The sequence below is a fragment of the Nymphalis io genome, chromosome 4, assembly GCF_905147045.1.
Source record: "Nymphalis io chromosome 4, ilAglIoxx1.1, whole genome shotgun sequence".
NCBI classification, from domain to species: domain Eukaryota; kingdom Metazoa; phylum Arthropoda; class Insecta; order Lepidoptera; family Nymphalidae; genus Nymphalis; species Nymphalis io.
Window position 1 is genome coordinate 4,416,741 of NC_065891.1, and position 20,556 is coordinate 4,437,296.

The 20,556-nt window shown below is 33.3% G+C and overlaps 5 protein-coding genes across 6 annotated transcripts in view; 1 reads left to right on the forward strand and 4 right to left on the reverse strand.

Annotated features, from left to right (window-relative positions):
- Window positions 1-20,556, reverse strand: part of LOC126781698 (phosphatidylinositol N-acetylglucosaminyltransferase subunit A) — a 357,458-nt gene that overhangs the window by 284,741 nt on the left and 52,161 nt on the right. The window lies entirely within an intron of this gene.
- Window positions 1-20,556, reverse strand: part of LOC126781736 (growth arrest and DNA damage-inducible proteins-interacting protein 1) — a 74,993-nt gene that overhangs the window by 7,492 nt on the left and 46,945 nt on the right. The gene's annotated exons all lie outside the window — the stretch shown is intronic.
- Window positions 1,745-9,369, reverse strand: LOC126781717 (calumenin-B). Its single transcript, XM_050506706.1, has 7 exons — window positions 9,166-9,369; window positions 8,687-8,911; window positions 7,494-7,653; window positions 5,556-5,676; window positions 4,212-4,333; window positions 3,567-3,685; window positions 1,745-3,277 (listed from the first exon to the last, which is right to left on the reverse strand). Exons 2-7 carry the CDS (start codon window positions 8,902-8,904, stop codon window positions 3,052-3,054), a joined length of 966 nt encoding a protein of 321 aa, XP_050362663.1. The 5' UTR covers window positions 8,905-8,911; window positions 9,166-9,369; the 3' UTR covers window positions 1,745-3,051.
- Window positions 10,266-16,695, forward strand: LOC126781705 (ubiquitin carboxyl-terminal hydrolase 46). Its single transcript, XM_050506692.1, has 8 exons — window positions 10,266-10,480; window positions 10,665-10,745; window positions 10,937-11,153; window positions 12,367-12,447; window positions 13,638-13,834; window positions 14,314-14,571; window positions 15,503-15,646; window positions 16,381-16,695. The coding sequence occupies exons 1-8, from the start codon at window positions 10,436-10,438 to the stop codon at window positions 16,489-16,491; spliced, it is 1,134 nt and encodes a 377-aa protein (XP_050362649.1). The 5' UTR covers window positions 10,266-10,435; the 3' UTR covers window positions 16,492-16,695.
- On the reverse strand, window positions 19,272-20,196 carry LOC126781756 (60S ribosomal protein L21). The gene is made up of 3 exons (XM_050506790.1): window positions 20,123-20,196; window positions 19,785-19,921; window positions 19,272-19,646 (listed from the first exon to the last, which is right to left on the reverse strand). The coding sequence occupies exons 2-3, from the start codon at window positions 19,911-19,913 to the stop codon at window positions 19,296-19,298; spliced, it is 480 nt and encodes a 159-aa protein (XP_050362747.1). The 5' UTR covers window positions 19,914-19,921; window positions 20,123-20,196; the 3' UTR covers window positions 19,272-19,295.

Here is a 20,556-nt window from a genome sequence, read left to right on the forward strand (position 1 = left end):
TTGGCGTCCTTGTTCGGTTAGTCAAGTATTTGGACTTGACCACGACGTTTATCTTGTAGGTGAAATAATTTAACTTGGTCACTCCAGGTATGAATATCCCCCAACTGGTCAATTTTCTTTAACCACGCCGATACAATCATTTCCTTCAGGGTCGAATTCCGGAATAAGAGACGCTGCACGATGGTCTTAGAAATGCCTTAGCGGCGAAGTTTCTTGGTCGATTTCACGTATTGCCCTATTAACTTCGTTTTCAAGCTTTGAATAGTTTACTAGCGGGTGGTGGCGGATACTCTTCATCTTCACTGGAATAGTTTTGTTCTTGCACAATATTCAGGCGGGCGGACTTTATCGCCATCAGACTCATTAGGGCGATTACGCTTCTTATCCCACTTCTGAATGAAACGGAAAGGCCACATCCTCTCATCCGTTATTTTCGTTGTCATAGCAACATTTTTGTACAAAAACGAATGATATTCTGAAATGAGCCGATCGGGTATTAAGTTATGTTGTCACTCGGATGGGACGCCATTAATGGTTACGGGCGGGCTTCGTGGACAGTTCTCACTTTAACCGTCGTGGCATGGCATAGCATGGCTTGGCATGGCATGACTTTTTTTTTATATAATAGGAAGGTGGACGACCATATGGGCCACCTGATGGTAAGTGGTCACCAAACGCCCTTAGACATTGGCATTGTAAGAAACGTCAACCATCGCTGATAGCCAATGCGCCACCAACCTTGGGAACTAAGATTTTATGTCCCTTGTACCTGTAATTACACTGGCTCACTCACCCTTCAAACCGGAACACAACAATATCAAGTTTTGCTGTTTTGCGGTAGAATATCTGATGAGTGGGTGGTACCTACCCAGACGAGCTTGCACAAAGCCCTACCACCAGTGAAACTTGGCTTGGCTTGGCTTGGCTTGGCTTGGCTTGTCTTGGCTTGGCTTGGCTCGCATGTGGCATGTAGTGTGGTGATATGTAGCGTGGCATTAGCGTGGCGTTACACTTGAAACAACTCGAAATTGACAATAGTCGTTCTTCCATATTTTTCACATTTCAATCGATAGTAATATTTGCTGGTGACTATCTATCCACTAGTGAAGTCCATTAATTTATTCTATTTGCTTATTTTAAAAGTTAAAACTCTAAAGATACGTCCGCACCGCACAAGAGACATACGATACTGACATTTAGTGAGAGCGTGCACGCGGCATTCGTTCGTTGTTCGTAAACTACGATCACAAACGTGTTATCCTATGCCCTTTGTCTTTTTCCGTGAACAAACTATAGGAATCGGCACACCTTGTCTCGGAACATGACATGATGACATGTGCAACTTAGGACTGACCATGCGAGTATATCTTATTTTATTATTTTTATTTGTCTTCAATATGTTGACAACTTCTGACATCATGCAGATGCTAATTAGCGTAAGCGGAATTATAATCGTTTATTTTATTTTATTAGAACGGACAAAATAGTATAAACTAGTTATTGTACACCAAAAGATTTACAGAAACAAACAGTTACAAACAAAACACTATTCTATTAGAGCGATCTTTTCCAGACCTTTGGTTTATAATAATCTTGTTATTGATGAAATCACGGTAACAAATGGACTAATGTTACTTTCTATTTTTTATAAGATTTGATGTAAATAAGTTATACAAAATATTCGAATCAAATATCGTTATAGAAATAAATAAATAAAAACAAAAACATGAATTGTTTTAATATTTTATTAATAAACAGCTGAGATATCTTGTTAAAGACAAAAATACAGACTGAGTTAATTTTACTAAAAATATATTCGAAAATTAGTCTTCTTATAGTACTAATATATAAATGCATATAATCTGGAATAGCTATTGAAAATTCAATATTAATACCATAGAGGTAAGTATATTATTTAATATTAAAATTACTCGAATTTAACTTCGGATAAAACTTTGGTATTTTATAAGATTCTTAGCTAATTAATATTAAGTATATAATCCATCATTGAGATATTCAGGACTGCGTTTACATTTTTACATTATGCATCGGTAATTAATTAATATCATTTAACTTATTATAATTTCTTTCTGTGCGTTTGCTAACTCAACCAATTCAGTTAAAACTTAGTGCAGATGATTTTGGCACGTGAGCGAAGGTTATTGGCATAGTACCATAAACTTACAAACAGGTGGCGCGCGAAACGAATCAAGTAATTGTTTACAAGATGTATTGAAACGCATGCCAACTCAATATCACAGTACAGTACAGTAACAGCCTGTTAATGTCCCACTGCTGGGCTAAGGCCTCCTCTCCCTTTTAAGGATTGACATTACATATAGACACGGTTCAATGACATTTAACGCAACAAATATTTCTTTAAAAAAAACTACTAGCCCATATTAAGGTGTACACGGTACGTAGTTTAGGTTAGATTTGTACTAAAATGTAACAACCCATATACGCCGTATACATTTATGTTTGTTTATTTATGTGTACATTTAAAGCCCTACCCATCACTGTGATTTGTGCTTTCACAAATATTATTGATGTGTGCAAAAATTCATTACATAATTATTAGTTTATCATTTGTTTGCGTTGGTTTAAATGAATTTATTTACTTATAAATAACACAGCATGACGCAAAAATGTATACATAGTGCAATTATGACATTGACATACGATTTATCATTATCGCCAGTAAAAGCATCCAAAAATATAAGGATGCAAAAAAATACAAAAAATAGTCTACCATTTCATAAAAGAATTATTAATAATTAATTAATAACTCATACATACAATTATGCGAGGGTATTGTTACCAATTACAATAGTTTAAGATTTGCTCTTAAATGTAAATATATAAGACCTTTTTACATAATAATTTTGGCTCAGTTAATGAAGAACAAAAAAAACATAAGTATAATTAAGTTTCATAAGCTACCGAATGGTATAGAGATATATTACGTGAACATGAATTATCATTTGTTAAAAAATCGAAAATAATCTTTAAAATTACAACAATAATATATATTTAAAGATATACGATTGTTTAAAATTCATCGTGTCTAGCCAGTGCTTCGCCAAAGTCTGTTGCCTGCGATCCAACGAAAAGATCGTACTTCTCTAATATTTCTTCTTTAGTGAGTTTCTCGTCAGCGTCCGAGTCAGCCTCGAAGACCAGGTGTCTAGCTTCAGCTTCCGCGTGATCGAACTCTGGCGGCGCAATCCAGTCCTTCACTTCATGCTCATCCATGAATCCATCTTTATTTGTATCTCTGAAAACATAAATGCAATTGTTAAATTAATATTTTTGCAAATTAATTCCTTCTAAAAAATTCAATCTTTATTAAAAATCAATTTATTGATTTTTGCATAATTTGAGTGTCCTGTTGTCATTTTAGTATTTTTGCACTTAAAATATGAGCATCAAATTAAAGAAATTTAGCATTACATATTTAGTGAGCTTAATAATTATTTTATATTAACAACATTCATTTTTCATATGTATAAAATTAAAAAAAATGCGTTTCTCTACTATCCTAGTAAATATAGTAAATACATCACCTGTAGCCAGCAAACTGTTCCCTTTCCTGCTTGACCCAGTCGGGCTCGTCCTCTATCGTCTCTCCCTCCTCTGGCTTGTACATGTCTCCGATATACTCTTCAAGAGATACTTTGCCGTCCTGGAGGTAAATAAGAATAGTATTTAACATATTAATATATAATAGTAGCAGCCTGTGAATGTCCCACAGCTCGGCTAAGGGAAAGCTTTTTGAGGAAAAGGTTTGGAGCTTCTTCCACCATGCTGCTCCAATGCGGGTTGGTGGAATACACATGTGGCAGAATTCCAGTGAAATTCGACACATGCAGGTTTCCTTACGATGTTTTACTTCACCGTCAAGCAAGAGATGAATTGTAATAACAAATTTAGCACTTGAAAATACCGTGGCGCTTGCCCGGGTTTGAACCCACGACCATTGGTTAGGATTCACGCGTTCTTACCACTAGGCCATCTCGGCTTTTTTATTAATAATATATATATATTTAAAATTATATATATATTAATAATAAAAATTTAATGTCCTTCTAACTCATTTCGGTGGAGACTATTGTCGACAATCAAACAGAGCAGGATATTCTAACAGCCAATACAACAAGCTCTTTAACTCTGAATTACAAAAATACAGAATAAATTTTGCCAAAAATTACCTTATCCTTATCAATATCCTCCAAGGTTTCTAGAACGACGATGTCCCTCATGCTGCCGTGATCCTCGGGATGCAGGAAACCCCCAAATTCCGTCCTGTTCAGCGCGTCGTCCTTATCACTGTCTAAAAGATAATCAAACATTAATAAAATTAATGATTATATTGCTTAGTTTTTGATACAGAGTTACGAAAATACAAATCTGTAAATGAAGCTATTTAATATCAAACTAATCAAACAGACATAAATAAAACAATCAGACAGACACCGGTTGGCGTGGTTGGTAGATACTTGATTTTCACGCCAAGGCTGTGAGTTCGATTCCCACCCAGGACTAATTTTTGTGTGCATGAACATGTCTATTTGTCCTGAGTCTGGGTGTAACTATCTATATAAGTATGTATTTACAAAAGAAAATTATATGTAATATATCAAATGGTTTCCATAGTACAAGCTCTGCGTAATTTGGGATCAGATGGCCGTGTGTGAATAATGTCCCAGGATATTATTATTATTATAAATATAACACTTATATTGTAAAGACGGATGTAGCTCTGTGTTTGTCTGTATGTTACGCTTTCGCGACTGAACCGAACCACTTACGAATTATAATCGAGAACGAAATAGTTAGCTATGCTGTAGCTAATTTTGATAAAAATGTTTGTATAGTGTCAGATAAAATTATCAGCGATTTTAATTAATTTCAATTTCAGCAAAGCTATTTTAAATGCTCACGCTAAGCATTTGGGTTTTTGCTAAAATTATATAAGTAATGTACAAAGTGACATGAATGGATTGAGTAAGAAATCGAATCTTTAAACTTCAATTACTTAATAGATAGAATAAAAATAATATCGAATTTTAAGTGGAATCGATAAAAAAACAATAAAACAGAACCAATAAATTCAATTTAAAAAGATTACCATATAAATTGTTATCTCAAAATTATTAAGTCGTATACCGTACGCGTGTCATTGAGCAAAAATGTAGGGAACACGGTCACGTGAATTGTTGCACGCTAAACGCAATTTTTGGAATGAATACAAACGAAAAGAATTTACAAAAAATCTATTTTCAGCTATAGATGATGAGCAAAATTATAATTGCATATAACGAATTATCAGAAATACAGTTTATGTCTGAATAGCATTTCGAATTTAAGCAAAATAAAATGTACATAATAATATATATATATATATATATATATATATATATACAATAAATTTTTGTAACACATCCAAAATTCTTGATTAACAATGTAAGTATCTTTTAACGATGCGTTATGTTTGACGTTACGGTTTAATAAATGAATAATTATTAGCGTAATTATTTAGAGGGGAGGCTTACCAGCATAATGCCACCTTCTGCGATCTCTTTTCAATAGATTGGTGTATGTGAACCCTTCATTATTCTTCAAGTCGCTTTCCGACATGCCCTCCATAAAACCATATACGTTCTTCCTATAGGTCTGCAACAGTCCAATTGTTCGTAATAACATTTTGATTATTATAAATAAAAATAGTTTTACTATAAAACTTATGCCTAATATAATCTTTCTGTTTATGTCAAAAAAAAGATTTAATTCAAATAGATTTTGGGTAAGTACCGCCCAGTCATTAGATATCCTACCGTAAAACCGGTGAGTGAGCCAGTGTAACACATGGAAATAATAGTCCCTTATCTTAGTTCCCAAGGTTGGTGGCGCATTGGCGATGTAAGTGATGCTTAATTTTTCCCACAATGCCTATGGTCGTTTGACCACTTACCAGCAGGTGGCCCGTTTGCTCGTCCGCCTACCTATACTCAAAAAAAAAATCTATTCGAGACAGAGAATGAGCGAAAAGATCGGTAAACTGCACCGTCGCTTAGCTTATTGATTATGTCAACCAGAAAAAAGGCTCTTATTGATAGACGCATTCGTAAAAAACATGGAATGTAAAGCCGTTGGATCTTGCGTCTGAACACTTTTCGGTTGTGTCGGATTGCTGACCCATCGCATTAAGAGTTAGGGAATAGAGAGTGCACCTGTGATTGCGCACACACTTGTACACTATAATATATTCTGCGTAGATGGTATTGGGAATAGATATACTAGCAAAATTCTATACCAGGGCTTCAAAGTACGAAAACATACTAGACACCAGAATACCAGCTCTTAATAATACTCAAGTATTTAACAAGTGGCATCATTTGCTCTAGTTTGCAAACAGTTATAAGATATTGTAAGAATATACTTATATAAAAAATATATCTGTTGAATTTTATATATAAAAAGCTGATCACGTCACAAAATACTTCGTAGATTTATGCTCAATGGAGCACAAAAGAAAAACCAGTATTTTGAATATGATGTTTTGAATTTATAATAATATAAACACATTTTCATTTCATATTATTAGGAGAGCGCGACGATAGCGCAATTTAAAATACTACTAACGCCATCTATGAAATTTATTAAACTTTTTTTAATTAAAAATAAATAAATATACAACAAAAATAATATAGTGGCATTAACAGAGCCGAATATATTTGCCAAGGAAATACAATTGTGCTCTTAACCCCAAATACTAGAAAGTTAAAGGGTTTTTATTGTTTTTTTTTATTTTGCAAAAACGAGTGTGCTCCTTATGTATATGACTATATGGATCAATTTCCACTACAAGTATTTTCTATTCAGGTGTTCGGAACTGCCCGCGCCGCACTAGCAAATAGTTTCATACTTGCAAATATTAACCACCCTGGTTTATCCGTGTCATCCCTAGTTGGCTAATCGAAATCAGTCAGGAGACTATCATCACCATCACATAAAAAATAAAGCCTAATCTCGTTCGTATTTTATGCGTTCGCGCATCGTTCAGCCGATTGATAAGAACCTCCATACAATATAGTTTCGTTGGAACTTTCGTAAACCATCAATGGTTGTACGCGAGTCGTTTGTTTGCAAAAAAAAATCAAATAAATGATAGCGTATTGAAACGCATGACGCCTATTGGCTAGTATTATATTGTAGTTAAGACTAATAAAAGCTTTAATTGAACCTCGCAGTTCAATAACTTTAATTTAGGACACTTTATTAATTGCGGAAATAGTATCCGATAAATTCACTTTTGTTTGTTGCTAAATTAAAAAATAATCTTAGCTAATAATTATAAGCTGATTTAATTATAATTAAATCTTTAAATAACATAAATGACCGGAACCTTCTATCTGCTATTATAGGCCAACCATTGCCAGTCAACTGCCAAAGACTTAATAAATATGTTAAAACTTAAATAGATATCCCACCTCCCATGTGATGAGGTCATCATTGTTAGGATTGTGCTGCTTCCAGTGTCTATCCACATCCTCCTCTATATACCTCTTCTGTGTATAACGGATCCAGTCTTTGAGTTCGACAAGTGAAACGAAACCATCTTTGTCTGCATCTATCTTGTCAACGATTACTCTAGAAAACATTCATTGTGCGTGATAATGATAAAAGGTCAACATACTTAGATAAGATAATTTTTGTAGTTTTAAAGTAATGGCATATGTGATAAATTTTAGTAAGGAAATTAATTACTTTATTAAGAGGATTTTTATTAAAACATATATATATATCAAATAATATATAAAAAAATCATTATGAATATACAAATATTGTCAATCTCTACTGCAACTAAATAACTACCATTTACCATTTATTATAACATTAAAAAAACTATAGTACATTGTAATATTGCATTTTAAACCTTATATAATATACAGCAGAGTATGTAATATCTAAAATTATCTGAAGCATTTAATAAATAACCAGAATGTATTTGCAGTGGGATGTTAGCTGATGTAGTTTAACTAACCCACATTCTTGAGAGATGAGATAATTCACTATAACAGATATTAATCTCTGAATAGTTTACACGAAGGAGTATTCTATTTTACAGCATATTTCTATTATATTTTTTATTCAAACACATGTTCTCAGTTGGCCAAAAAATTAGTCGCAAAATGGTGACTAAGTTTTAGGCTAGAAATGCAAATAGGCTTAATGTTCAATTTCAATTATGTAAAAAGATGATCTTTATATATCTTTTTTATAGTTTCTCCTGTGCAAGCATCTAAGATAAACCCAATCTTCAGACCGGCCAGCTCAGACTGCTTATATCAAATTATTAAATTATTTTAAATTATTATTAGTGCATCTTGTTACAGCAATCCGACATGACCGGAAAAAGTTCAGGCAGTGAACCAATGGCTTTACATGCTTTCCGAGGGATGTGATTGTATACACTTCCAACTTCCAGACCCCAATAAACCTATACCCAATAACTTTTTATTGGCACAACCTAGGAATTGAACCCAGGACCTCCGGGTCAGCGGCCTTATATCTGGCCACTAGACCAACAAGGCAGTCACTATGTATCAATGAGTGTATCAATGTTACGCTCTTACTTAAGTATTATTAAATAAATTCTATTTATAAATATTATTTTTCTTACCCAAGACGCCTCTTACTTTCCTCAGGAGAGAGCTGGTCAAATGACTTAGCTTGGTCTTCACCCAAAAACGCATCATGATCAAATTGTTTGTTGTGATGCTCGTTTCGATAATGTTCAGCATCAGAAAGGTGATCCATCATCCTCTTTGTGTCATCTATGCTGGGTACACCAGCAATCACGGCTGTTATAGCCAGTGCTATAAATAATGTAGTCAGCATTGTGAGTCTGAAACCAAAAAATGTTTTAATATAATGTATTACGTATTGCATGAAAACGAATAATTATTACTCTGAAACAAATTTTACTGAACATTACAAATTCTTTTGATATCAAATTTCGTATCTCATTACAGGTTTATAACTAAACCCCGTATTTTTTGTTATAGTTTATTAAATGCTGAAAACCACGGTCTAAATCGAATATCACACTTTAATTAGCAATATTACAGTTATCAGCGTAAAAATTAAATATTTACTTACTTTCTTGTCGTAAAGAGAAAATTTCCAGAATTCAGCTGAAATATTCAATGAACTATACAGCTGTAATTCGCGTACTGCCACGTCACAACGGACACGTATGCGTATCCTATGCACAGATTTTAAATAATGTTTTGTTCCCTATTCCCAGACTGATTAGGGATCTCTATAATAGAGGCGGGCCGGCCGGGAGATAAAATGAAAAATGACTTTAGCATCTGACACAGATTATGAATATGTAGCGAATATTTTTCTCGACTAACGAATGTCAAATAATCGATATTTTAATATTCTATAAACACAAGATGTTTTTTTTTAATATTAATAGGTATACCTATAATTATTTAACAAAGCATTATAATACAATCAGAATCGAGCCAAGCAATTTCATTTATATTATTATACATGTATAATATTATAAATGCTGGCGTAACTCCGTCTGTCTGTGTGTTTGTTACATTTTCAAGGCTAAACCTCTAAACCAATTTTAACTAAATGTACTACGTAGCAAACCTGATCCCAAGCAGGAACTTGTTTATTTCTAACGCCTGACAGATCCCTTCTCCAACACGAGGGCGAAGCCGCTAAAAAATAGTTTCAAATAAAGGGAATTCACTACTTTTAGTGCAATATACGAATGATTATTTTATTAAAGAAAAAAAGTATTTTTCGATTTCAAAGACATATTTCTTATACTAACGATTGGTATTATATATTTATGTATCGGTATACTAGACTTGGGCAAAATGTAATCAGGTTAATAATTAACGATTACGATTACAACTTGTTATCATCATGATTACAAATTAACTTTAATTGATTCTGAAGAGGGCACATAAGGATGCTCTAGGGCACTTATTTAACTCACTCACTCACTTTACTTTTTTGATTACTATCGTTAAACTGTAATCATAATTGATTCTGATTACATTTTGCTTAAATCCGTGGTATACAATATAAAGATATTATTTTTGTATATACAAACTATTACCAATTTAATAATCGCTTTAAGATATCGATGTCATGATAGTCGATTTTTGTAACTAACTTTTTTATCTACGTAGTGCAAACTTGAACGAGTTGCACGAAATGTCAAAGAATTGATTGATTGTCATGGATGTGAGCTGACTGAGTGTTGTGCTTTTTTGCGTATGCATGCAACGCGAAACCACAAGTATGCAAGTAGAAAAAACAGCAGAATTTGTGTAAATTAAGTTCGCTTTACTATCAATAACGCGTGTTCCGTTCAAAAGTTGTTGAAACAGGATTGCAAATGTCAATATGTCAGGATCTCGGCCTTAATTTCCAACAGAGAATGGTAAGAGAAATAAAAGTAAATTTTAGTTATAAATACAGTTACAAAAAGCGTATTTGAAATACAGGTTTTTACATAAGTAGCCGCGTTTCAGTAGTCTCATATAATGTTTAACGGATAGATATAAATATCTAAACAGAATCGGATGTTTAGCAATCGTTAAATTTTGTTTTGAATTTTGTTGCAGGGCGCAAATATATCACAACTAGAGAGAGATATTGGGTCAGAGCAGTTTCCACCGAACGAACATTACTTTGGTTTAGTTAATGTAAGTTTCAATTTCAATATTAATTAATACATAGATTTTTTCCATTACTTGTCAAGACTTTTATTCCGAATTATTACATTAAAATATAAATATTGCAGCCACTTAGAATGCTTAATTAAGACCAGAGTTATTATAATCTTTTCATAACAAAATATTCAGTACTATTATTATTATTATATGTCTTGTTTCAGTTTGGTAATACTTGTTATAGTAATTCAGTTCTGCAAGCCTTATATTTCTGTCGACCATTTAGGGATAAAGTATTGGAATATAAGGCAAAAAACAAGAGAACTAAGGAAACATTGCTGACATGCCTCGCAGACTTATTTTATAGCATAGCTACACAAAAAAAGAAAGTAGGATCAATTGCACCTAAAAAATTTATTGCTAGACTGAGGAAAGAAAAAGGTATGCTTATTGTGTAAGATTTAAGTTCTGAAAACTATTATTATATATATTGTAAAGGTTTGCATCTAGAATTTTCTCTATACATATAAAAAGTATATCATATGTTTAAAAAAAAATTATAGTATACCTACACCAAACACACTAAAAGCAAATCTATATATAATTCATATAGAATGTTTATACTTTCAAAAGAAGTTCCTAGGTAATATATCCTTAAATTTTTATTTGTCACAACAAATGAAAATGAAAGAATTGAAACTAATAATATATAAGTATTTGTGAAACCTAATATTATTAAATAATGAAGCATCATGGAAAATCACAGCCTCAATCATTTTAGAGATAACAATATATCAATTTAATTAAACATACAATTGCATTGACATCCTAGCAAACAAACACTATCATTTTCTAACTCTCCAAGTCAGAAAATGATTTTGAAATCCAGTAGTTAAATCGACTATTGTTAATAATAATTTAAACCTATCCAAAATAAATATTCTGAACTTTGTTATTAGTTATTTAAACTGTATTTACCTATAATTGTACTGACTTACGTGAAATAAAATGCATTAGGCATTGTATACATAAGAAAGACAAAACTTAGTTTATTGCACATTAAATACAAAGATGTATGCTACAAAAGAAAACAGATCAAATATAAAGCATGCAAAATGGCCTTACAAGTTACAGCAATCTGCTGCAGAACTTGTGGACAACATATATCAAGGATTAAAGAAAGACAAAAATTGGGCATATTGTGCATTTATAACAACTTAAGTAACACATAACTCGTAATATATATGCATTACATATACCCAAAACATATCTACCTACATAAATACATATAAACACAATTATATATAGATGAACATACATGCTTATAAACATTTTTTTATATTAAGTTGGCAATTAATAATTATGTAACCTTAAAAATATGTATAATAATAATAATATTCTGGGACATTTTTCACACACGGCCATCTGATCCCGAATTAAGCTTGTACAGAGCTTGTACTATGGAAATCAGACAACTGATATTCTACATATACTATTTTTCTTTTGTAAATACATACTTATATAGATAATTACACCCAGACACAGGACAAACAGACATGTTCATGCAAACAGACATGTGCATACACATGCACACAGATGATCTATATAGATTTGCTATTTTATTTTATTTTTAACTCACCTTTTTTTGTTCCAGAGGAGTTTGATAATTACATGCAACAAGATGCTCACGAATTTCTTAATTTTCTCATAAATCACATCAATGAAATTATTCTTGGTAAGTTTAATTTGTATTATTTTTGAACATATTTTCTAGAATAATCTATCTTTCATATTATATCCCATAAACAATAGTGTATGATTCAAATTTAATAATGTTTATCGTATTTCATATTATCCATGTCCGCTATATTATAGTACAGTGGCTGTTGAATGCCTCGTTGGTCTAGTGGCTTGATGTAAGGCCGCAGACCTGGAGGTCCTGGGTTCAATTCCCAGATGGGGACTAATAAAAAATTATTGGGTTTTTCTGTCAGAAAATTCTCTTTCCGGTCGTGTCGGATTGCCGTCCCATCAGATTATGAGATTGACCAATGCACCTGACCAATCTCCTGCGTAGCTGGCTAATCTCTTTTGAGATTGGCCGCCGTGGCCGAAATCAGTCTAGAGGACATTATTTTTATTATAGTACAGTGGTAGTAGGCTTCTTTGCTGACATTGACCTTCTGTAGTACTGGAACCATTTAGACTGACCTGACATAAAGTGATGAAGTGATTTAAACTATTTAAAATTAATTATTTAATTTCTCACCCTTAATCAAATCTAAATGTAGATTATTGAAGTGTTGTTTGTGTGTAGCTCTTAGCAAAATCATTCCTACTATTTTGAATGATACTTAAAGTTACCATGTATATGAAATGAGATGTTTAATTTGCTCTGTAATTAATGAGGAAACTTTTTTTTTGTAATGGTTAATTGAAAATCATTAAAAAAAGTTATACGAACAGATACAGCGCTTTACAGAGGTTTTAGTATATGATATTATCTATGGTAGCTGTGCTACAGTTTCATGAGCTTTAAATATAGAACTATTGATGTGACAAACGTGAATTACATGTTCTAGTATAGATAAATTACAATTTTATGTTACTTTTTGTTTCGTTGTGAATTGTTGGTGATCGTAATTAATAATATAACAGGCATTTAGTACTCAAAATCATGACGGTGATTATGACCTCATAACCGATGTGCGCCACGGCGGCCATTTTTAACGGAAACAACACACACACACATATATTTCATAGTTTGATGGGACGGCGATCCGACATAAGAATTTTGTTGGCAGAATAACTTTTACTAGCCAAATTCGGAATTTGTAATTTTAAACGCGCTTACCAACGCAGCACTAAATTTAATAATAGTGTGACTAAAGCATTGTATTAATTAATTTATTTAATTAATAACAGCTGAAAGAAATCAAAGCACGCTTAAACTACAAAAGCCGGACGGCAACAAGGAGGGTATAACGTGTAACGGAAGTGTGCCGCAGAACACGGAACCGACTTGGGTGCACGAAATCTTCCAAGGCACGCTCACGAGTGAAACGCGATGCTTGAATTGTGAAACAGTTAGTAGTAAAGACGAACACTTTTTTGACTTGCAGGTAATATCCTCTTATGATTATAATATGTCAATACAGTTGGTAATCATTTTATTTTGATTAGAATATCAAATGAACGCAGTATTTGAAAGTCGCGATAGAAATTTTCTTCAAATAAAATATTTTTCTAATTTATTACAATCTTATTTAAAAATAAATGGACTATGACATATTAACAATAATATGAAACTCGCGGCAAATACAATACAATATCAATAGGTTACGAATCACCTATGTAATCAACATTGAAGGGCCGTCATAAGTTCAGCATAGATCTTCCACAAATTGAGCCCATGAATTTAATAGAAACATGGGACAAAATTTCATGTAAGCTCACGCACGCAGGTTTCGTCACAATGTTTTATGTGTTAAGATTAGCTCTTCCCATTTTAGGATTTGATAATTGATTTTATTTTTGTACTTGGGTATTATATTCATCCAAATTGAAAAGTGTTAGGAAAATTAACAGAAAATACTTTCAGGTGGATGTCGACCAAAACACAAGCATAACCCACTGTCTGAAGTGCTTCAGCGACACAGAGACGCTTTGCAATGATAACAAGTTCAAGTGCGACAACTGCAGCAGCTACCAGGAGGCGCAGAAGCGCATGCGCGTGAAGAAACTACCCCTCATACTGGCGCTACATCTAAAGAGATTCAAGTACATGGAACAGTACAATCGGCACATCAAAGTATCCCACAGAGTCGTTTTTCCCTTGGAACTGAGGTTGTTTAATACGGTTGGTATTTGCGCTCAATATCCTTGATTTTATTATATATTTTTTGAACCAAATACTTTATATATATTGTTTCTTTGGAAAAAATAATTTGGTACTTAATCATAAAAATTATAGATTAACTAGTAACAACAGAACGTAATAAATGAAAGAAATATTAAATATTGAGCCGGTTGGCGTGGTTGGTAGAACACTTGCCTTTCACGCCGAAGGTTGTGGGTTCGATTCCCACCCAGGACAGACATTTGTGTGCATGAACATGTCTGTTTGTCCTGAGTCTGGGTGTAATTATCTATATAAGTATGTATTTACAAAAGAAAAGTAGTATATGTAGTATATCAGTTGTCTGGTTTCCATAGTACAAGCTCTGTACAAGCTTAATTTGGGATCAGATGGCCGTGTGTGAAAAATGTCCCAAGATATTATATATATATTATTATTTACTGGTGGTAGAGCTTTGTGCAAGCTCGTCTGGGTAGGTACCACCCACTCATCAGATATTCTACCGCAAAACAACAGTACTTGATATTGTTGTGTTCCGGTTTGAAGGGTGAGTGAGCCAGTGTAATTACAGGCACAAGGGACATAAAATCTTAGTTCCCAAGGTTGGTGGCGCATTGGCTATAAGCGATGGTTGACATTTCTTACAATGCCAATGTCTAAGGGCGTTTGGTGACCACTTACCATCAGGTGGCCAATATGCTCGTCCACCTTCCTATTCTATAAAAAAAAAAAAAAATTATTATATATTACTTATTACTCCTCCCTTTACACAGATCAGTGACAGCTGCTTAGTCTATAGTGTATAGTAATAATAACAAACAACAAATCTCAACAAAACCATATCTATATCTCAATAAATAGCAAGCAGAAATCGAACCCGTAAATATTTATCAATATTATAATTATTATAAAATGCGTACTAACTGTGCAGTCGGACGATGCTGTGAACCCGGATCGTCTGTACGACCTCGTGGCGGTAGTAGTGCACTGCGGATCGGGGCCCAACCGCGGACACTACATCAGCATCGTCAAGAGTCACGGCTTCTGGCTGCTCTTCGACGACGATATGGTGGACGTAAGTATACATGATATCACCATTACAAACAACTACAATCGAGTGGCTACCTTGTATGACTATGGATCTTGAGGTCGCAGGTTCGAATCCCGGGTTTGACCAATTAAAGTTATTAGATTTTTGTCGACAATTTTTCAGTAGCAGACTAGAGGTGGAAATTTTACACTCCAATGTTTTAGTGAAACAAATTAATCCCGCTTTCTGAATCCGTTTCTTATTTTATATGAAAATGAGGGAATAGTTTGAACATTTACTTTTACTGGTGGTAGAACTGTGCAAGCTCGTCTGGGTAGGTACCCACCACTCATCAGATATTCTACCTCAAAATAGCAGTACTTGGTATTGTTGTGTTCCGGTTTGAAGGGTGAGTGAGCCAGTGTAATTACAGGCACAAGGGACATAGTATCTTAGTTCCCAAGGTTGGTGGCGCATTGGTGATGTAAGCAATGGTTAACATTTCTTACAATGCCAATGTCTAAGGGCGTTGGTGACCACTTACCATCAGGTGGCCCATATGCTCGTCCGCCTTTCTATTCTATAAAAAAAAAACATGTGTTATCATATTATTCCATTTACTTTCATTACTGTCCGATTTTACAATGACAATATGACAGCATTTTGCTTTGCATTTACCTAATATTAATAAGTAAATTAAGTGTAATATAAAAAATATTTGGTATGATAAATATATTGCGTCAAAAACTATAAATTTTCATATTGATTTTATTTTTCAGAAAATTGATGCCTCAGCTATAGAAGACTTCTACGGCCTAACTTCTGATATACAAAAGTCATCTGAAACAGGATATATACTTTTTTATCAATCTAGAGATGCTAGTTGTTAAGTTTCACTAAATATAGTAATTTATATATTTATATGTTTAAGATAGACACCATAAATGATGTTAATGTGCCACATTGTTAACGTTGGAACGGCATATGTTATTGAGATTTAATTTCGATCGCAGAAAATTATTATTCAACATATTAGAATTCATTCATTTGTAAATATAATTCATTTTAAAATAAAAGTTGTGATCTTTCTTCGATTTTATGTTTAATTTACACTCCAATCCGTCAATTAACTTTTAGACAATTATAATATAATCCGTATCAGAAGGTGAAAAGATGTTAGTATTTAAGATTTATTAAAGTAATATAAATAAATAACATTATAATTTATCACTTAATGGAAATTATTAAGAAACATGAAGTTTTTGTCAGTTTTTTTTTTTATATAGAATAGCAAAGCGGACGAGCATATGGGCCACCTGATGGGAAGTGGTCACCAAACGCCCTTAGATATTGGCATTGTAAGAAATGTCAACCATCGCTTATACAGCCAATGCGCCACCAACCTTGGGAACTAAGATTTTATGTCCCTTGTGCCTGTAATTACACTGGCTCACTCACCCTTCAAACCGGAACACAACAATAACAAGTACTGCTGTTTTGCGGTAGAATATCTGATGAGTGGGTGGTACCTACCCAGACGAGCTTGCACAAAGCTCTACCACCAGTTACTTTTAAATATAAATAAGACGAGTTACCCATCCATTTATAAAATATCGCTAAACTTTTAAAATGAATGTAATTGTTTTTAATAATAATTATGACAATTGAAGTTGCATTTTCTCACTATTTTAAACATAAAGGGTTATTATATATATTAATAATAATAACCTGGGACATTTTTCACCTGGGTGGAAATCGAACCCACAACCTTCGGCGTGAAACGCAATCATCCACCAACCACGCCAACCAGCTCGTCCTTAAATATGAAAGTAGCGTTTTGTGGTACTGACCACTTTGATCTGAAATATCTCCTCTTTGGTTAAGAATTTCAAATTCAAATTTATAAATTCATTTAGCTCATACATTTGAATTTTGAAAACAGTCATTCATTAGATTTTTCCTCATTATTTTTTTCTTTGGCGTCGCTTATTACCGCACAATAGAAAACATGGAATATCGGTATATTTACGAGTACGAGTTCTACCGTGACACCAGTGCTGCAGAAACGGCTCGAAGGATTAATGATGTGTGCGGCGCTGATGTCGCAAAAGAAAGCACAGTACGTATTTGGTTTCAACGTTTTCGTTCTGGAAATTTCGACCTTCAGAACCACCCCGTGGACGGCCGGAGACCAAAGTGGAAAATGAAGAATTAAAGGCTATCGTGGACGCGAATCTATCACAAAGAACTTCAGAAATAGCTGCAGGCCTCTGGGTAAGTGATAAAACTGTATCCACTGTGTAATCCACTTGAAGCAAATCGGGAAAGTAAAAAAACTTGAACGATGGGTACCTCATGAATTGAGTGAATCGAACTTGCAAACACGTGTCAACTGCTGTGTTACTTTGCTCAACCGACACAATAATGAAGGGATTTTAAATCGAATCATTACTCGAGATGAAAAGTGGATACTGTACGATAATTGGAAGCGCTCGTCGGAATGGCTGAACCCTGGAGACCCAGCCAAATCCTGCCCTAAACTAAAATTGACTCATAAAAAGTTACTTGTGAGTGTTTGGTGGACTAGCGCCGGTGTCGTTAACTATAGTTTTCTAAACCTGCAAACCATGAAGGAAGAACTAGCTGCTAAACAACCGAGATTGGTCAATCGCTCTAGGCCACTGCTGCTTCAGGACAACAAAAGACTACACACTGCACAACAAACAACCACTAAGTTAGATGAGCTACAATTGGAATGTCTGCGACATCCACCGCACTCCCTGAACCTTGCTCCAACAGATTTCCGGAATTTGGACAACTTCTTACAAGGAAAAAAAATTCAACTCCGATGCGGCAGTCCAAACCGCCTTCAAAGAGTTTATTGATTCTCGCCCCCATGGTTTTTTTAGTAAAGGGATCAATGAACTACCTATGAGATGACAAAAGTGCATAGATAACAACGGTGCATACTTTGATTAATTAAATATATTTTACAAAAAAAAATTGACTTTATATTCCTTCCGTACAAAACACTAATTTCATATGTAAGGACCTAATATAATGGTGAATATATAATGGTTTCTGATACTTATATTTATAAAAGATGGATATATGCAGTTGCAGACTTTTAAATAATTTAGACGTTTACAAATCTTACATTCAGTTTTCATGAATTATAGTTTGTGCTGCATTAGATTCGAAAACACCCAAGCCGATAACATTCTCCCCATTTATCTTGACATCAATACTGTCTCTCAAAAATATAGCCTATTATGATACTATAAACTGAAATAATATAGAAGTTCCATATCAATCAGATAGTATTTTTTTGTGTAAATTTAAATACAACTTATATCTTTATTAATATGATCCCTCTTATTCAACCAAGTCAGCATTAAATAGTTAACGAATAAAAAAAATTATAATGCTCAATTTTATTTCTTTTACTAGTGCTTTACTAAAAATTAGCATTGTGTATAGACTAAGATACTTCTACTACTAAGATATAATACTTATAGAGAAATATCATGTAGGTAGGTAATAATGAATCAGGTCATTATATGGAGATAGTTCTAATATTTTTAATCAATTACATTTTATTAAGAATTTTACTCAGTTTAATGACAAGTTACATCAAAGTAAAATTTGAGTCTAGAAATGAAAGACAAAATACTTAAAAATAATATATTTCACTTTAAGCTACAAACTCGTAGGGGATTGGAGCAAGTAAGACTGGCTTCTCAGTGCCTTTAACAATATGTGCTGCTCTTGGTGGCTGTGGCTGTCTCTTGAGGTTGACGACTTTGCCGGCTTCCTTGGCCTCTTTGAGTAGCCTCTCGTTTTCCTTGACACGCTTGAGGAAGTCCTCACGGCACTTGGAGTGCTTGACGTGCTCAATGCGAATGTTGATCCTCTTGGGGATGATTCTTCCGCGCACCCTCTTGTTTACAATTACTCCAAGTGCATGGGCTGTTACATTGTATACACGGCCAGTTTTTCCGTGGTACACTTTGTGAGGCATACCCTTCTGGACTGCACCATTACCCTACAAAAAATATACATATATTATAATTAACACAGGTAAAACTGAGAAATATTAATGAATATTATTTGATTATTACACTATTATAAAATTGAAAAAAAAAAAAATTAAGGTAAAACATTGATTTTTTATGGCGCTTACCCTAATGTCAACGATATCGCCGACTTTGTACACTTTCATGTACGTGGAAAGCGGAATAGTTCCATGTGTGCGGAACCTGCGGGCGAACAAGTCCCTTGTACCACGACGGTAACCCTTGGAGTTCGTCATTTTAACGCCTGCAATCAAACAAAATCAAAATTAATGATGATATCGCACGTGGCCGAAGTTTACAACTCACGACTTCCACAAATTTCGCGATCCTTAAATAAAATCAACTTTCTTCAAATAAACCTGTGCCGGAATAGATTTTCAATAGGCATTAATTTTAACTTAAGTGTATATTAATATTTTTTATAACCAATTTAATAAATAATCACCTTAGCTTGACAGAGCTTGGCTTTTCAAGAAGAAAAGGTTATGTTGTCTTTGGATAAACTAAAGTGAAATTGCCAGCTTAAAATAATTATTTAATTAAAATTATCTAAAATATTTCAATAATTATAATTTTAAATCCATCATGAAAAACATCAATTTAATAAAATAAAAATCATAATTAATTAAAGTTATTAATAGTACATTACTTTTGTAAGGGTAACCACAAAGTAATATATACTTTTTTAAATAATTCGGTAAAATTCGTTAAAAATAACTATAAGATAATAGGCATTTTAAATTAACACGATTATTTTAATCTTAAAAATAAAACTAAAAATTTTAATCTAAAAGCTAGTTTAAAATAATGATAATTTTCATCATCAGTCATCATTACATCAGTCTTCTGATGGTATCGATCACAACAAATTACAGAACC